Genomic DNA, 21,334 nt, shown 5'->3' with positions numbered 1-21,334 from the left:
TAGGCTAGGTCTTTTCCCAATGTCACAAAGAATGACTACATACAAGCAAGGCTACTAAGTTCTTTATTTTGCATAATCAACAATTAGTATTCAGCACTTCATCTCATGACTCGTAATAAGAGAACAGGTAATAGGAGAATAACCAGATAGGATCATTATGGTGTGTTATGCCGAAGTTATTCTATACAGATACAGACTTGGTCGTCTGACTACGTGGGAGCATCTTAGTTGCTTTAAAGAACGGTTGCAGTCAGATATGCAAAGACTAGGTGTAACAGACCGTTCATTGTAATATAAGCAGCTGCTGCCGCGCCGCGTGCCTGCGAAACTGGTGTGTTATGCCTAATGGCGGTTGTACCGGCTATATAGATACAGATACGTGTATATGGCAAGATCATGCGATCGCAAATCATGCCAAGATCATGTAGCTAAATTGTGCAACTGAATCATGAGGTCAGATGACTTGGTCATGTGACTTGGTCATGTGACTAGGTCATGTGACTAGGGGCAGATGGAGAGCTTCTTCCAGCACCAGGCGTTGTAGGTGCCCTGCTCCTCGCACACGTGCATGCCGCGGGCGTTCTTGCACTGCGGCCAGACGCTGTGCATGGGGTACCAGGCCGTGCCGTCCGCCAGCCAGCCACAGTCACACCTCTCCAGACCACGCCTGCAGCAGCGTACAAGCTTCGTTAGAGAAGATATACTGTAAATATTTAAACTTTTGGGATGGTTTTATTTTCAGGGTCTTGGTGTCTTGCAAGCAACATACATGTACAAACTTCAGTAGAGAGGATATCAGGGTGACATGTGACTGCGGGCAGGAGCAGACCATGGAACACCTCCTCGTCGGTCCCCTCCTGCCTGAGCCTTGAAAGGACCTTGAAGACCTGACCCTAATAAGAAGGGCGGTTGCCGAATATTGGAGGGGGGAGTGTATAGCAGACAAGTGCCAGTGGTGACACGAGAAGAAGAAGGGCTTTATCTTAACAGGGTTACAGGGGCGTTTCGGCTCCATGCCCTGACCATGCGCCCCCTTACCCTAGGGAGCAGATCCTCTGACAAGCATAAAATTCTGATTGACCAGGGATGCTACTAGGTCACATGTGGCCACAGTCTTCAACAGTGACCTATCTGACAGTAATTTCCCCCTAAAGCCTTAGAATGTCCCATTTTGACTTGAATTTCTCTGTAAATATTGAAACTTTTGCTGTTTTTTTTTGGATTTGGCAGTGTCCTTTTCCGCAAATTCATGATGCAGCAAATAAGTGTTTCCAATGTAAGACTACTGTACTACAGAATTGTTTCAACAATCACGGTATTTAAGACACAGCAAAAACCTCCTTTTCCCTTCTACTATGAAATACATAACCACCGTGAAAGTAAATGCATTTACCATATGCAGGTATATAGTTTAAGGTTAACATATGTTGGTAAGGTCTTTATTTCAAGCCAGGCAGTAAGCGGAAATTTTACTTGTACATATATCACATGTATGTATAATTACATATATCATCATATTTATGACCTATTCATGGCATATTTTAATGTTTAAAAAAAGTACTCAGCCGCAATAGCTGTAAAAACTGGGAAAAAAAAGTTTCTCTGGAAAGTTGTGATTGACACATTTTACCTGTACTCAGCGTACAGCTCGCGATACTCGGCCAGACGCCCGCCGTCAGCCTCGCACGCCTGCTTGGCCTCCTGCCAGGTGTACTGGTAGTGTCCGACAGGTGATGTCAGGTGCTCAATCAGACCTGCAGGGTGGAAGAAAAACAACTCAACCTTGTGAAGTTTACAACTTTGCCTACTTTTGTGCTGCCCTTTTAAGAATGCTTGCTTATTCTTTCATGGAGCGTGTTATCTATTTTGTAAGTTTGAGTATCTTGAGCATTGTAACAGTTGCTTCTTACCCTTGCAGGAAAAGAATCTCCCAAATTTAGGGGGGAAAGGAAAAAAAGGATTTAAACTGCCTTCCAAACACTTCTTAATTACTTCTAAAAAGTTAGCAGGTCACAATGGCATCTGTTCTTGGCTATAGCTGTTCGATAAAAAATCGTAATGTTGTTACCAGAATGAAAATGACATACACATGTACATGTATAAAACCTCAGGCATGTGGGTATAATATTGTTAAGTCGTACCCAGGGTTGGTGTGACACGGCACAGCTCCTGTCTAATCTGGCCCATCAGGGTAGTCTGGTTCTCAGTCTGGTGTAGCTGGGACTGGAAATACAGTACCAAAACAGAGATGAGTCAAAGTTGAAGTCCTTCCCACAACATAATATTAAAAAAAAGATAAAGCTAAAATGTACCCTGGGTGCCATCCTATAACTACTGGGGCTCCTACACTCGCTACCCTAAAAAAAATAGATTTTTTCAGGGTAGCAAACGCAGGAGCCCCGGGAGTAATCTCGGATGGCACCCAGGCTAGGTAAAAGATGACACCCTTCTCATCAGTTTCCTTAGTGCTTGAGCGACACAAGAAAGAGCTAGTCCACTCATAGATTTGTGTGCCCAACTTCCTTAAAGTCTATCTGAAAAGTGCTGAGTGCTCAGCAGAGAAGAAGTATGCACCATTCTTAAAGTCTTTGTATGATCTGTTCATCAGGGAATCAAACTGAAGACCTACAGCATGTAAAACGAGCACCCCTAGGCTATGGTACATAAGATGATCCATACTTGGGTATCAGCTATACAAGAACAAAGATTCTGAGCTTCACAGAGAAATGTAGAGTTGTGTTCCCACCTGGAGGAAAGTGAGACTGAGGTTGACGTCCTCCAGACTGGCCCTGCGCTGGATGTACTCGTTGTTCAGCAGGTGCTTCAGGTTGTTGAATGAAGCACCTGTCTGCTCACGCTCCACCTCCACACGGTCTCTCAGGGCCGTCAGCTCAGTCTGCAGGGTGCTCACGGCACCTGTGGGGGACAGAAGGGCAGGGATAGTTCAAAGCTTTAAATTTTTTTTTTTTTTTTTTTTTTTTTTTCAGTTTCAGTTTATTCAGTTTATTCAGAAAAGCAGTCAGCTCGCAGTCGGTATAAAAACAAACTGAATATCGCTGATTTTACAACTTGTGAATACAGAAATATATGTACAAACATTAATAAACAGTTACAATACATGCCACCGAAACACCTAAAACAAAGTTGTACGTAATGCCTTACAGAGAACGCCGAAAGTAAGGACAGGAATGCCATACACACTAAGTGACATTAAGATGATTCGTTATACAAGCGGATGGCCTGGTGTAGAAATGACCTTCTCAGTCTCTGTGTCCTGGCCGCTGGCACAGTAAGTGCAGTGCCGTTTCTAAGAGTCCTCCCAGTGACCGTAGACCTGGCCGGCGGCACCAGGTCATGGAGGGGGTGACCCTCGTCCAGCATGTCCCTCAGTAGCTTCACTGCCGCAACCTCTCGCCGTTCCTTCAGCGTCGGCAGAGGAGGCACCTCTCGTCTTCCCCCCTTTAGTTTTGTATTTGTATTTATTTCATACCTGGGCCACAAATAATGTTCAATCATAATGGGTGTTCTGGACTGGGTGATGACTTGGGTAAATATCACATAGGCTTCCATAGAATATCTCGTACCCTCTTTGTGTGCGCCAGGTGCGCCGCTGTCAAAAATTTGAATAACCGACTTGGATGTCAGAATTGCTGTTGTAAGTTACACCTTTTTGTTTGAGAACAAGTTTCTGGCACATTTCGTAGTTGGAAATATATGTGACTTCTCGGGTGGGTATCACATGAATAAAATACAACACGGTGTATTCCGTATCACTCGAGGTACCAGCCCTGACCGCTCGTAGGATTGCCCGACGGCCGTATGGAACTTATCTTGTATCTTGATCTCCCTCCTCTTAGGATCTAACAACAGTACTATTTTGATCAGATCAAGTTCGGTAAGAGATTAAACTGATTAGAGTCGCCCTCTTTTGTTCCACTTACCCTGGAAGTTCTGAAGCTGCTGCTCTATGTGGTACAGACGTGTGGTCAGCTCAGAGCCGATCATGGGCTGTGGCAGGTTATGCAGGTCATTCCCCACCACCCATTTCTCTTCATCTTCACCAAGGTCACTGTCCCTGTCCAAAATAAGAACAGATTTCTTCTATCTCTATCTGTACTTCTGTTCAGTTGGTTTATCTACATTTGTAGCATACAGCCAAGGCTGCAAAATATAGGGTTTAACGCTAGACAACAGCAAGCTAGGACAAAAACACTAATTTCTCTGTAAAAAATGTCTTAGAGTCATCATCAATTATGGATCAAGTGAAGAAATGACAGCATTTTCAAGCGGCAGTTGGTCTTTCTCTCCTTTTCTCCCTTTAGCAGTCTAGAAATTGAGCAGAGCAGCTGGGAAAGCTCTGTTGTCCAGACATGCTTCTAATTAGTGAGGAAAATTGAAATCTAATTTTGTTCACACCAAAGTTGATCTTAACATGGCCAGTCTGTGATCTATCAGTTCTTTGCTTTTCTTCTCATAATGCTCAAACATACTGAGACTGACTATAAAGTTTATAGTCAGTCTCAGTATCACTATGAGTATAAAGAAGCGTGATGTTGCTAGTAATCTAAGGCTAGAGGGAACATGCATACAAAAGGTATACTTCTACATAGTATTTTTTACAGCAATGGTTCCAAGCAAAGAAAGTGATGATGGTATCCTAGTAGCGTTTTTACTTACCTGAGGACAGTGGCGCTGCTGATTGCCAGTGACAGGAGGATGTAGAGAAACTTCTGCATGATGCCTTTCGGTGTGAGCTCTCTTGTTGTTACAACGGCCAGGAGAGTAAAGTTACCGTTGGTCACCTCTCTGAGCTGGACGCTGAGTACAGCCTCTTTGGAAGGCCCTCAGATTTTAGTATACCACATCAGGTGATCTAGGTTCTACCATTTACTAGCCAGGGGTGAAACAGTCACTACACAGATGAGAAAACTTGTTAATAAAAGAGTGTATCACCCCTAAGATTCTTCTTGTAATTTACTGAACCCCTGGATTGAATTTGCTACATGATCAGTTTAGCATGTATTTTTTCATCATAAGAAAATGTTTTAAAGTATGCTTCACAAAGCTACCCATGTGTAGGCAAAATTGGATTATCTCATCAGAGAGAAGTGTACACAAAAACCATATCGTATTCTATGATTGCAGATCATTAAGTCATAAAGTTAAGAACAAGAGTCACTTGAAAGAAAGAGACATGTTGATCAGATTTTACAGCTTATAGTACCATATAATGCTTGGCTTATCAAAGTAAGATCTGTTGACTTTTTAGACTTTACCACCATATCAAAGATTATTTTGCTGAAGACATGTTTAACTTGACGTGGCTATAAATTTGATTTGTCCATTGTGCATGGTTCAGCTCTTTTCTTAAGTGGAGTCAACAAAGTGTATATCTTATCTTACAGCAGCTTTGATTGGTTAATGTATCACAGCCAATCAGAGATGTGTCATAACCATGGAAACTTTTGATTTTTAGAGAGGTTGATTTAAATGTGTTTGAATTCACCCCAAAGGTCAAGAAACTTGAGGAAAATAAAGACATAACCAAGGAGCAGCAAATGTCTTGAATTCGTAACCTTAAAGCATCACAAATTGACGATTCCCTGTAATGCTAGGGTCACATTTCAATACTGTTTGCAGGAACAAAAATAAAAGTGTATGTAAGAAATATACACAAATAATGCTCATGACTTATTTTTAGAAACGTTTTGTGTGTTATGATGTCTTTTATACATGTATCAAACTTTCCTTCCCTCAAACTGCCTGGCCGTTTTGGAAATGTGACTGTAGAATTTGGTACAATAGTAAATATTAAGTGTTTCCTTTTATTCCATTGTTCTGTCCAGAGAAGTCCAGTTTCCTGGGTGGGAAGAAGGACTACTGGAACTATTTCTGTGACTGTCTGGCAGGGAACAAAGGGCTGAACGATGGCATCAGATATGTCAAGAGTCAGAATGAGGTAAATTTGATATTTTAAAAGTTCTCATTCCTCTACATACCGTAAAGTTTCCAATACAGTATGCACTTTTAAAACTTTTCAAGCTGCAAGGAGGTGTTCCAGATGGACCCCAAAGTCGGTGTGCATACTTAATAGGAGATACTTACTCTATTGAAAACTTTACACCGAAACGTCAGCAGGTGAGATTCCTAGTTGTGTAAAAAGAAACTCCAAATATCCTATGTTCTACAGTATTATAGTGTTGCTATTACATGTAGTTCATGAATTAGAGGTGTGGTAAAATTCCTTATAATTAGATTTTTCTGTTCTTGTGTTCTCTCATCTTGTTGCAAATTGAATCTGAAGGTTCATAAAATTTGCTGTTCTTGAACATTCCAAGAATGAACGACCAAAGATATCTTGATATCTTTTTGTCTGAGAATACAGGTTCATTTGTTTTGGTCTTTAAAAACCATTTGTGTCGAGTCCAAAATGTTCGGAAAGTTAACGTTTCAACATCCTCACCACAAATTCTTTAATTTGAATAACTTATTAAGCAGATAAAGGATGGATGAAAGCAAATGGTCAGGAAGAAAGGAAGATTTTGAGAAGTTGTGATGCATTTCCTTATTGTCTTTCTTTCAAGTTCATCTGTTTCAAGTTTATAAATTTGGTTTTTGAAAGCATGTTGCTTTACATGTATTTTGCTGCACAGGTCAAGACCAATTTGGGACGAGGCCGTGCGTTTCTCCGCTACTCTCTCGTCCACCAGCGATTGGCTGACACCATGCAGCAGTGTGTTCTCAATGGCAAGGTCACCAGGTAAGGTCATTCCGAGGGGTATTTCAGTGGGATAGTGCCCTCTAGTGATTTTGTTATGAACAACAGGCATTCTTGTTTTTCTATGTTAAATATAACTATTTTTCTTCTACTACAGTGACTGGTATCACCCAAGGTCTGTGCTGTTGCATCATGGGACATCCTCGGCTCTGGTCAACCACTTCTACGACCTGAACGACATCCAGTTTGACCTTACACCCCACGGACATGACCTTGACGCAGCATGGCCAACTTTTGCCCGGTAAGCAAATAATTTTTTCTGTGTTATTCATTGTACTGTCAATGCAGTGACATAGTGGTATTTACATGAAGGGAATAGAATCAGATAGATATTTCTAACTGCTCTTAAAGTTTCCAGTTGAAACTATAGATTTCAAGTTCAACAATGTCTGATAGCAAAGATGACAAGTAGCTGTAAATATTTGGGGTCTATGTCATTTGGGGGAAATATATAATTTTATTAGTGATGTCTACTCTAATTTTTATCTGTTTTAATCAGCTGTTGTAATCACTCTATGGTGTAACACACTAGCTTGATTGGTGATTTACAGAATCTTCTGTCATCTGATTTCTTTTTCTAAAACTTTTCCAGGGAGATGTTTGTATTAAAGTATTTAGGGTCTATGCTGTTTGGTGGAAATTTATAAGTTCTATCAGAGTCTATGAGTGTTGCAACTGTATCCACTTTGAATTTGTATCTGTTTTAACCAGCTAGTATCATCAATTTGTGGTGGAGAATCTTCAATCACATCTCTTTTGTACAACTTTTGCAGGAAGATGTTTGGTTCCCCCGGCCAGTACTGGAGACCCCCCAGCAGGACCCCCAGTATGAGCAGTCTGGGCAGCTTCTCTTCACAGGTCAGAGGTCATGTTGTAACCATAGTAAATCCAAGCCCTAGTAGACTGATCCTGACTGTCCATCAGCAGTTCGACCAATGAGAGAGTGACTGCATGTCCGTCAAATATTTGCATTTTTAAGTTTTATTTTTGCATTACTACGTTTTGGCGGAGGTGGCGGGGCTATGGTGTCGGTCTATTTACACTAGGCGCGTAAAACTAAAATATCACAATGTAGCTTATTTCTGTGCCGCTTTTGTGCACTTTTGATAAGAAATTTGCACGCACATGTGCTTAACAGTGGCATTAAATCTTAATTTCATAAAGATTACAGCAACTAGAATATTTCCAGTTTTCAAGCCTCATAAAATGCTCTGGGTGCCTTTAACCAGTAGCTGCATTTAAGGTATCCTGCCATTCGACCGGCAAGTAACACTGCCAACAATATGCTTTTCTCAAATCTTCTCAGGGGCACCTCCAATAGCAATTATATAGCAAGTGTCAAATATTTGATGTCATTTTCTACTTCATTTTGCAGACAGACAAAAATGATAAGAAATTAGGAGAAAATCAAAAATAGTAAGAAGAAGTACTAATTAGACAGATGAATGTATGGATAATGAGAAAAATGTGCAAGTTGGTGTGTTGGTGAGTTTTTATTAAAAGCATACTGTGACTGTCCTGTTCCAGCCTGCTACCCTGAGTGAGTTGTCCAGCCCCATGATGGAACCTCTTCCTGCCACACCGTCTGAAGAGGAGAAGTATCAAGAGCTACAGGTCAGCTCTCCTTTCAGAATATAACGTAGTGTTCATGGATTTTGTCCGGGATGCCCCTGGCACGTAGGAGCTTCCACATGGAAGGTCTGTGGACAGAGTCAAATGCGGCTTTCAAATCCATGTATGCAACATACAGGGCTTTCCTATACTCCCTACTCTTCTCGGCGAGAGGTCGCCCAAGAGGTCTTCTAGAGGAAGATGGGAAGACCAGATCTTCAACAAACTCCAAGGGCTGGGGATCACCAGAACCGACTGGAGGATCTACGCCGAGAGTAGACAAACCTGGCCTCACGGATGTCTGTAGGCGCTATGCATCAGTTCCTGATGCTCGCGAATGATTGATTGATTGTTCATGAATTTTGTTTGTTTTTGTTATAGTTTGTTTTGCACAACTAGGAAACTGTCCTTAGGCATAACACGTGTACACCAGTTTTGTACAGTAAGTGCAAGCTGTTAAAGACTGGACTTTGAGGTCCGCTCATATTGGGATGGACCCCTACTGGTTTTGGTAATTTATTTGCAGTGTGATCTTTAATGTGCTCAATGTGTGGCTCTCCTCAAACATGTGACCTCCAGCTTTACGTTCCATCCAAAAGGATGTCACTATCTGAAGAAAAGTGCTCATTTTCATGAGTCAAATTAGTAGATAGGACTGGTGTAAAGTGCCTTTCCCAAGGGAACAACATTGGGGTCTCCGAGGGATTCGAACCTAGAATGTTTAGATTCTAAGTCAACAACACACCATTCTAAGTGATAATCAAAACCACCTAACCACCTTAGATGATGCTTAACTAAGCAACTGATTGGGTAGCAGCCTAGTGATTAAGGATCTGAATTACAGCTCTTATTGGCTGTTCCTAACTGTGGTGCTGAATTGTTGGCTGTGATAAATCTGTTGCCTTCCGCTGTTGTTGGCTTATTTCCTTTTGATTGGTTCTTCTTACAGACGCAGCTTGACCAATCAGAGCTTAAGGAGAGGGAACTGTGGAAAAAGATCAAAGATTTGGAAGCGGAAAATGAAGAAATCAACAAGCTAGCACTTGACACGGAGGACAGATTGTCAAATGTCCGGACAGAACTACAGAAAAAGATCTCTGAGCTGGAGTCTTCTCTTAAGAAAACAGAGGAAGATCATCAACAAAAGACAAAGATGTGGAAAGAACAGGAAAATCAGCTAGAAAAGGTGACTGGATTTAAGTTCCAACATGAATGTATAAGTATCAAATTTAAAGTTGTAGCAATGTGTAATATTGATAACTTGACATGATCATTTAAATGTAAACTTTACCTTCCTGATTGTCATCCTATATATATATATGCAGATTTTACAAAGTACCATTGGTACACAGTCATTGTATATCTGATCATTAAGTGGAATTTTTTTGTTTCAGCTTTAAAACTCATGTTTTGCCATGTTTATAGGCCAAAAAAGATGCAGAGTCGACAGTCACAGACTTGCAGCATAGAGTTGAGGTATTGAGAACTCAACAAGACAGCAGAGAAAAGATCTTCTCTGAGAAGGAACAAGAACTGCAGGAGAGAATAAAGAGCAAAGATACAGAAAACTCTGAACTGAAAATCGAGCTGAAATCAGCGCAAAAAGAGTTGGAGACCCAGAAATCTTTCGACGTGCAGAAGGACGGCAGCTTACAAGGTTTGCAGCAGAAAATAGCAAGTCTAGAGGCAAAGAATGTGGAATTGATAGCAACAATGGAAGGAATGGCAAAGGACAAAGACCAAAAGGCTGCCAGCCATTTCGAATCTGCCAACAAGGTACATGAAATGCTGAACAAACTGACAGAAACCGAGGAAGCTAACGTTACACTTAAGTCTCAGAAGGAAGACCTTGAGAAGAAGTGTGCGGGTCTTGAGAGTAAACTTGAAGAAAGGAAGGTGAAAACAGAGAAAGTGGTCGCACACGTGAAGGAAATGAGGCGGAGTCTTGAGCAGCAGGTCGATAGTCTGGAAAAGAAGTGTGAAAATCTACAGAAGATAATCCAAGAAAAGTCTAACAGTGAGAAGGAACTGCAAGGTAGGTTGGCTCTTCTACAAGCTGTCACCGAAAACCAGGAGAAGAAGACGGAAGAAATCTCAAGAAAAGCAGACTTGTACAAGACAATGGTGAGCCTCAAGGATGAAGAAAGTGCAAGGAAACTTGAGATGGCTGCGAGGAATTACGATCAAAAGTTTGAGTCCGTGCAAAGGTCTTTTGCAACTTACAGCACCAAAGCAGAGTCTGTGGAAGGGCTATATTCCAAGAGGCTAGCGGCTATGGAAGTGACAAATGCAGAGCTGCGTCTAAAGGCACAGACATCAGAAATGAGCAGTGGAGAAATTAAAGAAAAAGTTGACAGTCTGGAAAGAGAAAGAACCGAGTATGAAGAAAAGATACAGACTTTAGATTCAGCAAGAAAGGAGTTAGAAGATAGAGTCATTAAAGTAGAAACATCCCTTAAGGAAATGACAGGAAAATCTCAAACCCTACAAAAGGAAAAGCAGGAATTGGACAAAACAGTTGATAAACTGCAGATTCATATATCTGAATTAGAGGCAGATAAAGACACACTACAGGAAGAAAAAAACCAAAAAGAGAAAGAGACCGTGGAACTGAAAACAAAAGTAGGAGATTTGGAGTCTGTGGTACAGGGGGATAAAGAGAAGGTCTCTCTTATGGAGAGAATGTTGGATGAGTTGAACATGCAGAATGACGAAATGCGGTCAAATATGAGTGGAAACGAGCAGAAGCTGTCGCAGCGAATCAAAGATCTAAGCGAGCAGATCTCAAAGACAGAGAGTGAACACTCGAGTGTGAAACTGGATCTTGAACGAAAGCTGAAAACAGCAGAAGACAGCTTGGAAGGAAAGGAAAATAGATGCAAAGAGCTAGAAGACAAAATTGGCAGCTTGGAAGGACACTGCAAAGCCTTGATAGAAGAGAAAGAGGGAGTTGGAGAGGAGTTATCAAACAATATAACGAGGGTACAGGACTTAGAAAAGGAGATCGCTGAATGGCGGATAAAACTGGAAACTGCAGAGATCAAGAAACTAGAGATGACAAACTCTGTAGAGGAGATGAAGAGAAAGGCAGAGGAAGAAAAGAAAGAGAGGATTCTTGCGGAGATGAAACTGGGGACGGAGGAAGCTCAGGGGTCGGAGCTTAAGAACCAGGTCAAGTCGCTAGAGATGAGATGGAAGGAGGAGCAGGAAGGGGCGAGGGCAGTGATGCTGGAGCTAGCAGGCCTCAAGACGTCTGTAAGTAGGCTAGAGAACAAGGAAGATGAGCTTCAAAGACGTCTGGAGGAGGCTAAGAGGGATCTGAGAGATAAAGATGGAGACATCACAAGGCTGAAGAAGAAGATTGACGATGGACAGAGTACAGCAAAGGAGGAGAAAGCAAGGCTACAGGAAAGGATAGCGACACTGGAAGGGGAGAAGGGAAAGCTAGGAGGAGAGATTAGTAGCCTAAAACAGCAGCTCACAGGGAAGACTAGCAACGTAGAACAACTGCAGGAAAAACTGAAAAACTTGGAGGCCACCGTGGGGAAACTGGGAAGCAGCGAGTTGGGATTGAGGTCCACTTTAGGGGAAAAGGACAAACTGGTTGAAAAGAAGGAGTCCAAAATCAAAGAGTTGTCAGAAAAGATGGGTGAAGTGGAGGGTAAAAAGGGAGCACTAGAGAAGGAAATAGCCGAACTTACCACTACTGTAAAAGGAAAGGATGACGAAATAAAAGAACTTAAAAGCCATCATTTAAATCTAAAAGAGGAGGCAAATGCTCTGCAAGCTAAACTAGAGAAGGAAGTGGGAAATTTGGATGAGAAGTTGAAAAGGGCTGAAGAGGAAGCTGCAAATTTGACAAAAGAGAAAGGAACAATTGAAGGGGAACTTCAACAAGTCAGACAAGATTTAGAAAAAGAGGAGCAGCGAAGACGACAGCTTGAGACAACGGTGGAGGACATGAGACGACTTCAGGAGGAGAACGTGACACAGACACAGGTGTACGAGGAGAGAAAGCAAAAGATGCTACAAGAACACGAAGAGAAGATGTTTTCCCTGCGAGAAGAAATGACCCACCTGCAGTCACAGTATGAATCCACCAAGGACGAGAAGACTGACTTGAACAAGGACTATGAACTAGTTTCCGCTGAGCTGGAGGCAGCGAAAGAAGAACTGATGAAGGTTGATCAGGAGAAAACAGACCTGAAGAGGAGGGTGGAGAGGGCAGAGAGTGAGCTGGCTGAAGTGAAGGTTATGGTGGATGAAGCAGTCACAGAAAGAAATGAACTGCAGGGCAGGCTCTTTCAGGTAGGGGGCTCTTCTGAATGGCTTTTACACTGTCACACGTAGATGTTTTATCATTCCCTAAAAGGGGAAATGAAAATACTGTATACTGCTGGAACAAACGGTTGAGAAAAAAATACCTTTAGATCTTGATCAACTTTGACAGTGAAAATTTGATATTTCAATAAAAGACCATTTCATATTGAATGTAGACATTGCTTAGCATCCGTTGCAGGCTCTGCCGGCTGATAGTTACAGGGGTGGCTGATAGTTATGGGTTGGCTGCAAAAAGTGTATTATGTAGCCCCCCAAAAAGCCGGTTCAGAGCCTGCAACGGAGGCTAACATTGCTCATAATGTCTACAATTATAGCTATTCTGTTTCTTCATTCGAATTGAATATTTCACCATTGCAGACCAGCTCGGAATGTCTGGAGAAGTTAGAGGCTGCAGCTACGGAGAAGAAAGACCTCGACAATCACATGGCCTCAGTTACAGCAGAGAAGGAGAGTCTGGAAAAGAGAGCATCCAGCTTGCAAGGTGAGAATAAAACATGGACTTTGTTGTGACCTGGGCAATAACTTTTTAAAGTATATAATTGAAAGAAACAGTACAAGAAATGTTGAGCATTGATGTTTTGGGTTGAGTATTATGTAAAAGTTAAAGTATACTCAGGCATGGTGCAATACCTATTGGTAATACTGGAATTCACCACCATGTATTTTCAATAACTCCTCCAGTAAGTCTAAGGCATTCATTTTCATTAGCTCCCCCATTATGTTCTCTCAGACTGATATCATGCTTAATATGATTTTGATTTTTCCAAGCAAACACTGATTGGCATCCAATGAATGTCGGTAAGGGAAATCAACCTTAAAATTTAGTAAATTCAAAATTTTATCCAGTTGCTTGAGTAACTATTTTGGCGTAATTTAGTAAATTCATTCTTTGGCCATTTTTTCTACTGAAAATTATGTTTTTGGTACTGAACAAAACAAGAAACCATCTCCTGTAACGGTTATTGATTATCTGTTTTTCCTTTTACACATTGATGCGATTCAAAAGTTTTGGTATCAAAACACTTGGGACAGAATTTGTTTTTAAAGGAGGGAAATGTTCTGCATTTACTAGCAAATGTTTTCCCTTGCAAATGTAATTTCAAAATAGGAGGGAAATGTTCTGCATTTACTCGCAAATGTTTTCCTTTCCAAATGTAATTTTAAAAAAAAGGAGGGGAATATTCTGCATTTACTAGTAAATGTTTTCCCTTGCAAATGTAATGTCAAAAAAAGGAGGGAAATGTTCTGCATTTGCTAGCACGTGTTTTCCCTTGCAAGTGTTTGCCTATTGGTAATCCACATTTGCTTCTCCCTGTAGAAAACCTTGAGGAGGTGACGAGTCTGAAGCAGAAGTTGGAAGCGGAGCTAGAGAGGAAGAAAGACGAGCTGCGGACGTCCCAGTCCACCCTGGAGCAGGAGGTTTCCTCGCTCAAGTTCCAGATCAGTTATGACACCATGCAGCACCAGGGGGTGCTCAAGGTTTGTGCATTTTTTTTTGTTTCTTACATAACAAGGAAACAGCCTTATAAGGTATAACACACAAGCTTCCGAAAATAGTTTCATCAGGTTGGTAGAATATACATGTAGGATATTGGAGATTCTTTTTACACAACCAGTAAATCTCACCTGCTGACAGACACAGAAACGTCAGCAGGTGAGATTTACTAGTTGAATGTGTAAAAAGAATCTCCAATATCCTATAACACGCAAGTCTTATACAATAAGTACAAGCAGTGCATAAATATAACCATGCTGAAAGATTTTATCTACTCACAGCGAGAGAGATCCCGACTCCTATCAATAAGTGTGGTTGGTTCTTTACCAAGCAACATTTCGCTCAAGGTGTTGCTCTGCTCAAACACGCTACATTCAAGAAGAAATATCTTCTTGGGAATTTGCACTTGTGCTGATCCTAAGGGTGCAAGCACAGGAGGATGTGGGCACAACTTTTTAAGATCGTGTGGTTGCACTTGTAGCTCAGCCAAAGAAGCCAAAGAAGCCTAAGAAGCCTCATGCTTTAAGTTTAAGCATGATAAACAACAAGAGTATGGGTCTGTTCTCGGCAATTAGCTCGTTAGACAACCTTGCCTGCATGTCAGCCAAAACAGTAGATTAAGAAGAATGGGTATGAAATTTTAAACATTTTTCAGGAGTTTGAGGAGAAGCAGGAGGAGCTGAAGTCCCTCCAGGAGAAGTCAGCGCTGCAGGAACATGTCATCAGTGATCTGGAGCAACAGATCCTGGGAGACAAGGAGGATCATGGGATAGCCTTACAGAACGTTACGGTTGAGGTGAGGGTGGTATTGCTTCAGTGCAGCCTCCTTATGTTTGCAGGAACGGGAAAAATGTGACATTTTAGACAACAAAACACACAAAATGTTTGGAAAATTAGTCATGAGTATGATTTTTGTATATTTCCTGATATACACTGTCTTTTATTTTTCATTCCCACAAACAGCCAAGTCAGGCCCTGGTTTTGAAATGTAACCTGGCATTAGCAAGCACGAAGCAGTGGTGGAAAGTAATATAGTAGTACATGTATTGCTTGTAGCCAGAAATAAGTGGTTCTATAAAAAATTCTTCCAAAATCCTGCTATAGAAGCTGTCATAGAAACATTACTAATGACCTAAGACAGGATGCTTGGATGAGACATTGAGCAAATACCATTATTCAATGTTTGTTGCTAAATATTTGCTTGCATGAGTAAGACATACAATGTATTGTATAGTACAGGGATTCAACATAGAAGCATAGTACATTTATGTTGACTATTAAGTTGTTTTTACCATCCTAGGTTGATCAGCTGAAGTCCAGTCTGCAGAGTCGTGACAAAGAGTGCAGCAGCCTCAGTAGTGACTTACAAAGGACCAAGAAGATGCTGGATGAAGAAAGGAACCAAACTCTTAAGATTAAAGTAAGAAATTTCAGCTAGATCTGCAAGACCATGTATTGTATCCACATCCTCCCAGTTTTCTTTTACGTGCCTTCCACACTGTTGGTTGTTTGATTGGCAAAATGCAGACGTTGTCTTTTAAATTTCATACAGCAGTTACATTTCTGCTCTCAGCTCTTTCAGGCTCTATGTAGTATTATGAACTCTAAAAGACAGTACATTGTACACCACTATAAATGGCACAATGCGAGAAGATTATTTTGTCCTTGGCATCTGTCCTTGGTGCTGAACTATACTTTATGATCACAACATTGCGAGAATTAGTCTTTTTTTGTTCCTCACCAAAGCTTTTGGTGCTTGCAAATTGGCATCTGCCCTTGATGCTGAACCATACATTTTATTACAAAGAAATTGGAGGTGGACTTCAAACATTGACATTTTGCTAGAAATTGTTTTAGCTCCTCACCAAACGTTTTTGTGCTGCTCCAGGCTGACCTGAGCGAGGCGCGGAGAGAGTGTGAGGAGAAGGAGCGTGAGCTACAGGAGATGAGAACAGACACCATGGAGCTCAAAACTGAACTCATCAAACTCATCAGGTCTGAATCACACATGTCGCTCGTTCTCCTTTAAATATACACATTTTGTAACTTCCGTTACCATTTGAAGTAAGACGTTCCTGACATTAAGATATGCCACATATAAGGTGGTAAACTGTCGTTTTTAAAAGCCAGATAAGTTTTAAGTCGTCATAAAAACGACAGTTTGGCACCTTATATGTGGCATATCCAAACGTTAACGGAAGTTACAAAATGTGTACATTTAAAGGAGAACGAGCGATTTATCCTTCTAGTGTTGCCCTGTCATTACAGCTTAAACTTTCATTGTACAGTAACTCAAGACAGGGAGGTTTGCTGAAATTGTAGTCAAAGCTGTGACCTTCTTTAGAATTAATGTCTTGGGTATATGACCTTACAGACAGGTAATTGTAGAAATGGTCAAAGGCACCTTCACTTCAGAAGTCTGTACCACGCCTGGTGTTGGCCAAATTTCTGTTCTGACATATTTTTGCTCTGTGGGGTAGTGCACGCGTGTGGAGTTTAAGTTAGGGTTAGGGTTAGATTCAGGTTATGGGTAAGGTTAGCCAGAGTCACTGCGACCTAAAGTCAGCTGAGGTCTAAACCCTATATAAAGTACCGATAAAAAGTCCCTATGAACCCCATAAGTTGTTGCTGCAAAAATTTGGCAGGGCAAAAGTCTGGCTTGACACTGGGACCCTGTTATTCAAGTTAAGGTACCATGATGCTAGGATGTACACGAAATAAACAAAAAACAACTTGATTTGTTAGCTCGAAAGTTCAGCTGAAATTCCATTCTGAAACAAGTTTTAAATGTAATTTCCAACACAAAAATTGGACTTATCCAAATTTTTTTGGTGCTATCTGCATAACATGATGTCATCCCAGCGGTGGATTGCTCACTCCTTGACAGAGACTGGTGTCGTACAGTCGAAAAGTCCAATTTTTGTGTTGGAAATTACAGTTAAAACTTGTTTCAGAACTTGATTTGTTGTGGTTTCTGCAGAGAGAAGGACCAACTGTGGCAGAAGACAGACCAGCTGGAGTATCTGCAGAAGCTCCGCAGTGGGGAGAGGTGGATGGACGACAAGGAGGTGAAGAAGTGTATGAAGTGTGAGACAGACTTCTCCATCATAGTCAGGAAGGTGAGTTAATTCTATCAGGTTGTTTGTTTGATTTGTTTGAACCTTTGTTTATTCATGTGAAGTTCAAATCGGCACGCAGGCTGCTTTTCATTGAGGTCATGAGGAAAGAGGTAAGGGTCAGATACAATGTAACAGACATACACAGTCATTTAAGTCTATCAACATATATCATTACATATATATGGTACAACATATATAATTGGTACAACATAAAACATGTGGTAGGGCAAAAGCTGGTTCATGGTCCGTGTTCTACTTTGTTTGCTGTTACATCTGTATGAACAACAGATTTTCGTTGTCATTATGATTTTTGCTATAGTCAGGTTAAGTAAAATTTAATTTTTGAAGATGTGCATACCGTTAAAAGTTGTTTTTGTAGTGCTCAGCTGTTTTCAATAAAAATTATCCCTTGGCTTATTCTCAACATTTGATTTATTTCTCAAATCCCATTGGAGGAGGCAATGATACAGCCACTTTGAAGTCTGTGATACAAATCATTCATTACATAACGCTAAAGCTGTTTGCAACTAAAGATGAAACCCTTCTCTCCCTACCCCAGCACCACTGCCGACTGTGTGGTCGTATCTTCTGTCATCCCTGCTCGAACAACTGGATCATGACCTCACACAGCAGGTATACACACTCTCTGTTACAGTTGCTAAACACCAGCTGAATTTAGCTCTCTGTAAAATTTGTTTTGCTACCAATTAGAGGAGAGAAAGTGTTTTCTTTTCTCTGAAACCATTCTTCTGTTTCTGTAACAGTTGCTTCTTCTTTTTCCCCTCAAGCAATGATTGGAATGGGATTAACCAGAGTAGGAAAAATTGTGTTTAAACAAGTGAATCAGTGTGTGTTCTATGCTCCAGTTTGTTTTTACCTTGTCAGTCAAAGTGCATTTAAATTTAGCATGATGTTAGCTTATTTATTCTCCAGATCTGAATCTTGGACGACAAGCATGTACAAGTAAATGCTTCAGCTATAGTAGATCATGATTTTCAAACGTTTTCTTTGTAAGTATAAAGAGACTAGTTTCTTTTCCAGACTTGCAACCAAATAAGTTTATCTTACTCTGTAGTACTGTACTCTCTTCTCTTGTAAACATGAATGTATGTTAAGGCAGTCCCTTTGCTTGAATAGTGATATATTTGTGTGTGTGTGAGTGTATGGTAATGTTGAGACTTTCAACACTTTAAGAAAAATAAACTGTCTTGTACATAAACCTCTTTTCTTTCCTTCCAGCTCTGTATTTTTGCCATCTACGTAAGTTTTTTGTCCCTGTTTAACTTAATGGTGGTGACAGCTTATTGAAAGTTGCTTGCATGTTTTTCCGTCAGAGGTTTGAAGGTCTTCTTTTTTTGCCAGCCTGCACTTTACTTTTACATGCTTAGTTCAGTCAACAACAAAACAGAAAAAGGCATGTGAAGCCGTATCTTATCAGGCAAATTAAAGACTAAGTGCTCCCTACTCTCTACTCTTTCCTTCTGTTTCCCTTTAAAGCTGGTGAATTTCATTGATATAGGAGAAAGCATGTTGACATGTAAAATCTAACTGCGCATAGCATACATGTATAGCAAGGATCTATATTTATTAGATTTTCCTATCCTCTATTGCAGGCTCCCTTTGGCTGTTTTCTTGTAGTTACCGTTTTATTATTTTTTTCTTGTTACTGGCTGGATCCGGCCCGTAACAAGAAGAAAAAAAATGAAATAGGAAAACGGTAACTATTAAAAGAAGACAGAAAAAGGGAGCCTATAACAGAGGCTAAGATTTTCCAAATTTGTCTGTTGATAAGTCTGAGATGACCACTGTTCCTTGTGCCTTGCAGTAAGAAGTCTCGCTGCTGTGAGGAGTGCTACCAACTCCACCAACAGATGGACAGCAGACCAGCAGACATGGCTGGTGGAGACACAGGCGATGGGGAGGACAACAACAGGATCCTGAGTGACGGTTAGTGTTTAACCTTCTCCCTGCTGCCTAACTCTGTAACCAATAGGGAACTGGGTGCCTAACAGCTGCTTCAGTGTGCTAAAGGTTAAAGGGATGGGCAACAAAATTCCACTTTTGAATCTCAAATTCTATTACTACATTGTACAATATAAACTTCACCTTCCTTCTGTCTGTATGTTGCTTCCAGTCATCATACTTCCTTTTTGTGAGGTCCTGGCACACTAGACTAAGTCAAACTTCTAGCAGCCCTTCCCATATGCCCCTAATATGCCAATGACAACGAGGGATTGTGTAACACACAGGCTACTGGGACACAAGACCAAAATGATTTCGCACAACTGAATGAACTGAAATCTTGCCACTGTAAAATACAATGCTTACAAAAATATTACAAGCTGCTGCTTTCAGGTCATTGATTGGGCTGTTCCCCCCACAAATTGAATTGGTAGATGGAAGAGGTCTCAATTCAAAAACATTACTGTGTAGTTTGCCCAGTCTAGATGTAGATTAAGAACTTAAGTATGTTTATATCCATACACTGTATGCATTCACTACAGATGAGGATGCTGTTGACGAACGAGATGCTAACTTTGACTTTGTGAGTGAAGAAGAGATTGCAGCCTCTGCTGGGTCTGAAGGGGGCCAGTCCTACCTGGGCAGCAGTGAATCCAGGTAATACAGATCTGAAGTCTTCATTAATGTGAGCCTAATATTCAACACGGATAATACAGGATTCTTCATTAATGTGAGCCAGGATTCTTCATCAATGTAAGCCTAATGTTCAACACACAGAAAAACTGGATTTGTCAACATTTGGGCTGATCCTTTTCATGTTTCCACTAATGTTTTCTTGGTTGGCAGCTGAATTAGACTTCTTTGTTGGGGGAGTCAAGGAGGCCATCTATATACACTATTGCAAGATTGTACTAAAGGTCATAGAGATGACAAGGCAGCAGCCAAAAAGTTGTACATATGGGATATATGAAGAGTCCAAACAGAGGAGACAGGATGCTACAGTGCCATGTGGCTACTACGTTTTCTCTACATTTCGGCTGTACCACTCTAAATGCAGGGTTGTATCATGAAATTTCCATTTGGTACCTTACATGGCCTTATTGTGTACTATCTGGTAAATGTACCTTGGACCCATTGCTGAAGCCTGGAGTTATTTCAGAAAACCACTTATTTGTATATTTATTGTTGCACCAGTTATGTTTATCTTTTTTCGGATTTTTCTTTTTCACCATCACCTCCACCACCTGCTGCAGCTGGGCGTGACCCTGACATTTCATCCTCGGTGTTATGTCCCTCGCGGGGCTTTGCCGAGTACTGTGTAGATGTAGATGTAGATGTAGTAGGATTAGACAAACATTCTGAGAGGCCAAAAGTCTATTGATTCACGTAAGTTGTACTTATAACATTCATGACCCTGACTTTTTGTGTTTTGTGTCCAGCCTGACGACTAGTTTGACCATGTCGGTGGAGGAAATCCAGGGAAGGACAGACGGAAGCTGTGAAATGTCAGTCAAGGCTGGGAGGAGTTTCGCCCTGCCCATCTTAGTGGAGGCACCGGGCATTGTTTTATGCTGGGAGTTTCAGACAGAACCAAAGGTATGTATTATACTAACAATTAAAAGAACCCAACACACTTATCAAGAAGAGTAGGTCTAGGGGTGACCCGGTGTGCTTGGGCAGAAACGTGAGCTGTGGCAAAGCCGTATTGCTACCACTAGCTACTTGAAAAAGTATCATGCTTCACCTCAATTGATCATGAGGATGACTGCTTTACCTTTTTTTTATTACAATATCAGACAGGAATTTCAAACTACATGTACATGTAAGTCTCTACACAAGAATACTGGCTATTTTAGTTTCCATTCTGAATTGTATGAGAGAAAAAGAAATGTAACAGTTACTGCAAACTGTCAGCATATCCATATACATGTAGCTGTTCCACACTATAACTGAGGTTTAAGTTTTGTATGTCCTTGTGTAGAATGTGTGTTCCAGTGGTTAACAGTCCTGCATTTGGACCCAAAGGTA

At 41.0% G+C, this 21,334-nt stretch overlaps 2 protein-coding genes across 3 annotated transcripts in view; one reads left to right on the top strand and one right to left on the bottom strand.

Moving 5' to 3' along the window:
* Positions 1-21,334, top strand: part of LOC136445556 (FYVE and coiled-coil domain-containing protein 1-like) — a 30,223-nt gene that overhangs the window by 6,431 nt on the left and 2,458 nt on the right. The window contains exons 4-21 of one of the 2 annotated variants that reach the window (XM_066443615.1): positions 5,847-5,959; positions 6,654-6,760; positions 6,876-7,019; positions 7,552-7,636; positions 8,306-8,392; positions 9,339-9,575; positions 9,815-12,697; positions 13,088-13,211; positions 14,049-14,209; positions 14,881-15,021; positions 15,526-15,645; positions 16,114-16,220; positions 17,206-17,344; positions 17,904-17,977; positions 18,584-18,604; positions 19,170-19,291; positions 19,849-19,963; positions 20,746-20,902. In XM_066443615.1, the coding sequence (XP_066299712.1) occupies positions 5,847-5,959; positions 6,654-6,760; positions 6,876-7,019; positions 7,552-7,636; positions 8,306-8,392; positions 9,339-9,575; positions 9,815-12,697; positions 13,088-13,211; positions 14,049-14,209; positions 14,881-15,021; positions 15,526-15,645; positions 16,114-16,220; positions 17,206-17,344; positions 17,904-17,977; positions 18,584-18,604; positions 19,170-19,291; positions 19,849-19,963; positions 20,746-20,902 (4,937 nt within the window). The remainder of the gene's footprint in view (positions 1-5,846; positions 5,960-6,653; positions 6,761-6,875; positions 7,020-7,551; positions 7,637-8,305; positions 8,393-9,338; positions 9,576-9,814; positions 12,698-13,087; positions 13,212-14,048; positions 14,210-14,880; positions 15,022-15,525; positions 15,646-16,113; positions 16,221-17,205; positions 17,345-17,903; positions 17,978-18,583; positions 18,605-19,169; positions 19,292-19,848; positions 19,964-20,745; positions 20,903-21,334) is intronic. The other variant, XM_066443616.1, reaches the window with a different exon arrangement.
* On the bottom strand, positions 47-4,800 carry LOC136445557 (brevican core protein-like). The gene is made up of 6 exons (XM_066443617.1): positions 4,678-4,800; positions 3,942-4,075; positions 2,747-2,916; positions 2,142-2,223; positions 1,631-1,754; positions 47-667 (listed from the first exon to the last, which is right to left on the bottom strand). Exons 1-6 carry the CDS (start codon positions 4,734-4,736, stop codon positions 502-504), a joined length of 735 nt encoding a protein of 244 aa, XP_066299714.1. The 5' UTR covers positions 4,737-4,800; the 3' UTR covers positions 47-501.

This window comes from Branchiostoma lanceolatum, chromosome 12, assembly GCF_035083965.1.
Source record: "Branchiostoma lanceolatum isolate klBraLanc5 chromosome 12, klBraLanc5.hap2, whole genome shotgun sequence".
Lineage (NCBI taxonomy): Eukaryota > Metazoa > Chordata > Leptocardii > Amphioxiformes > Branchiostomatidae > Branchiostoma > Branchiostoma lanceolatum.
This window is presented reverse-complemented; position numbering and strand designations above follow the sequence as displayed.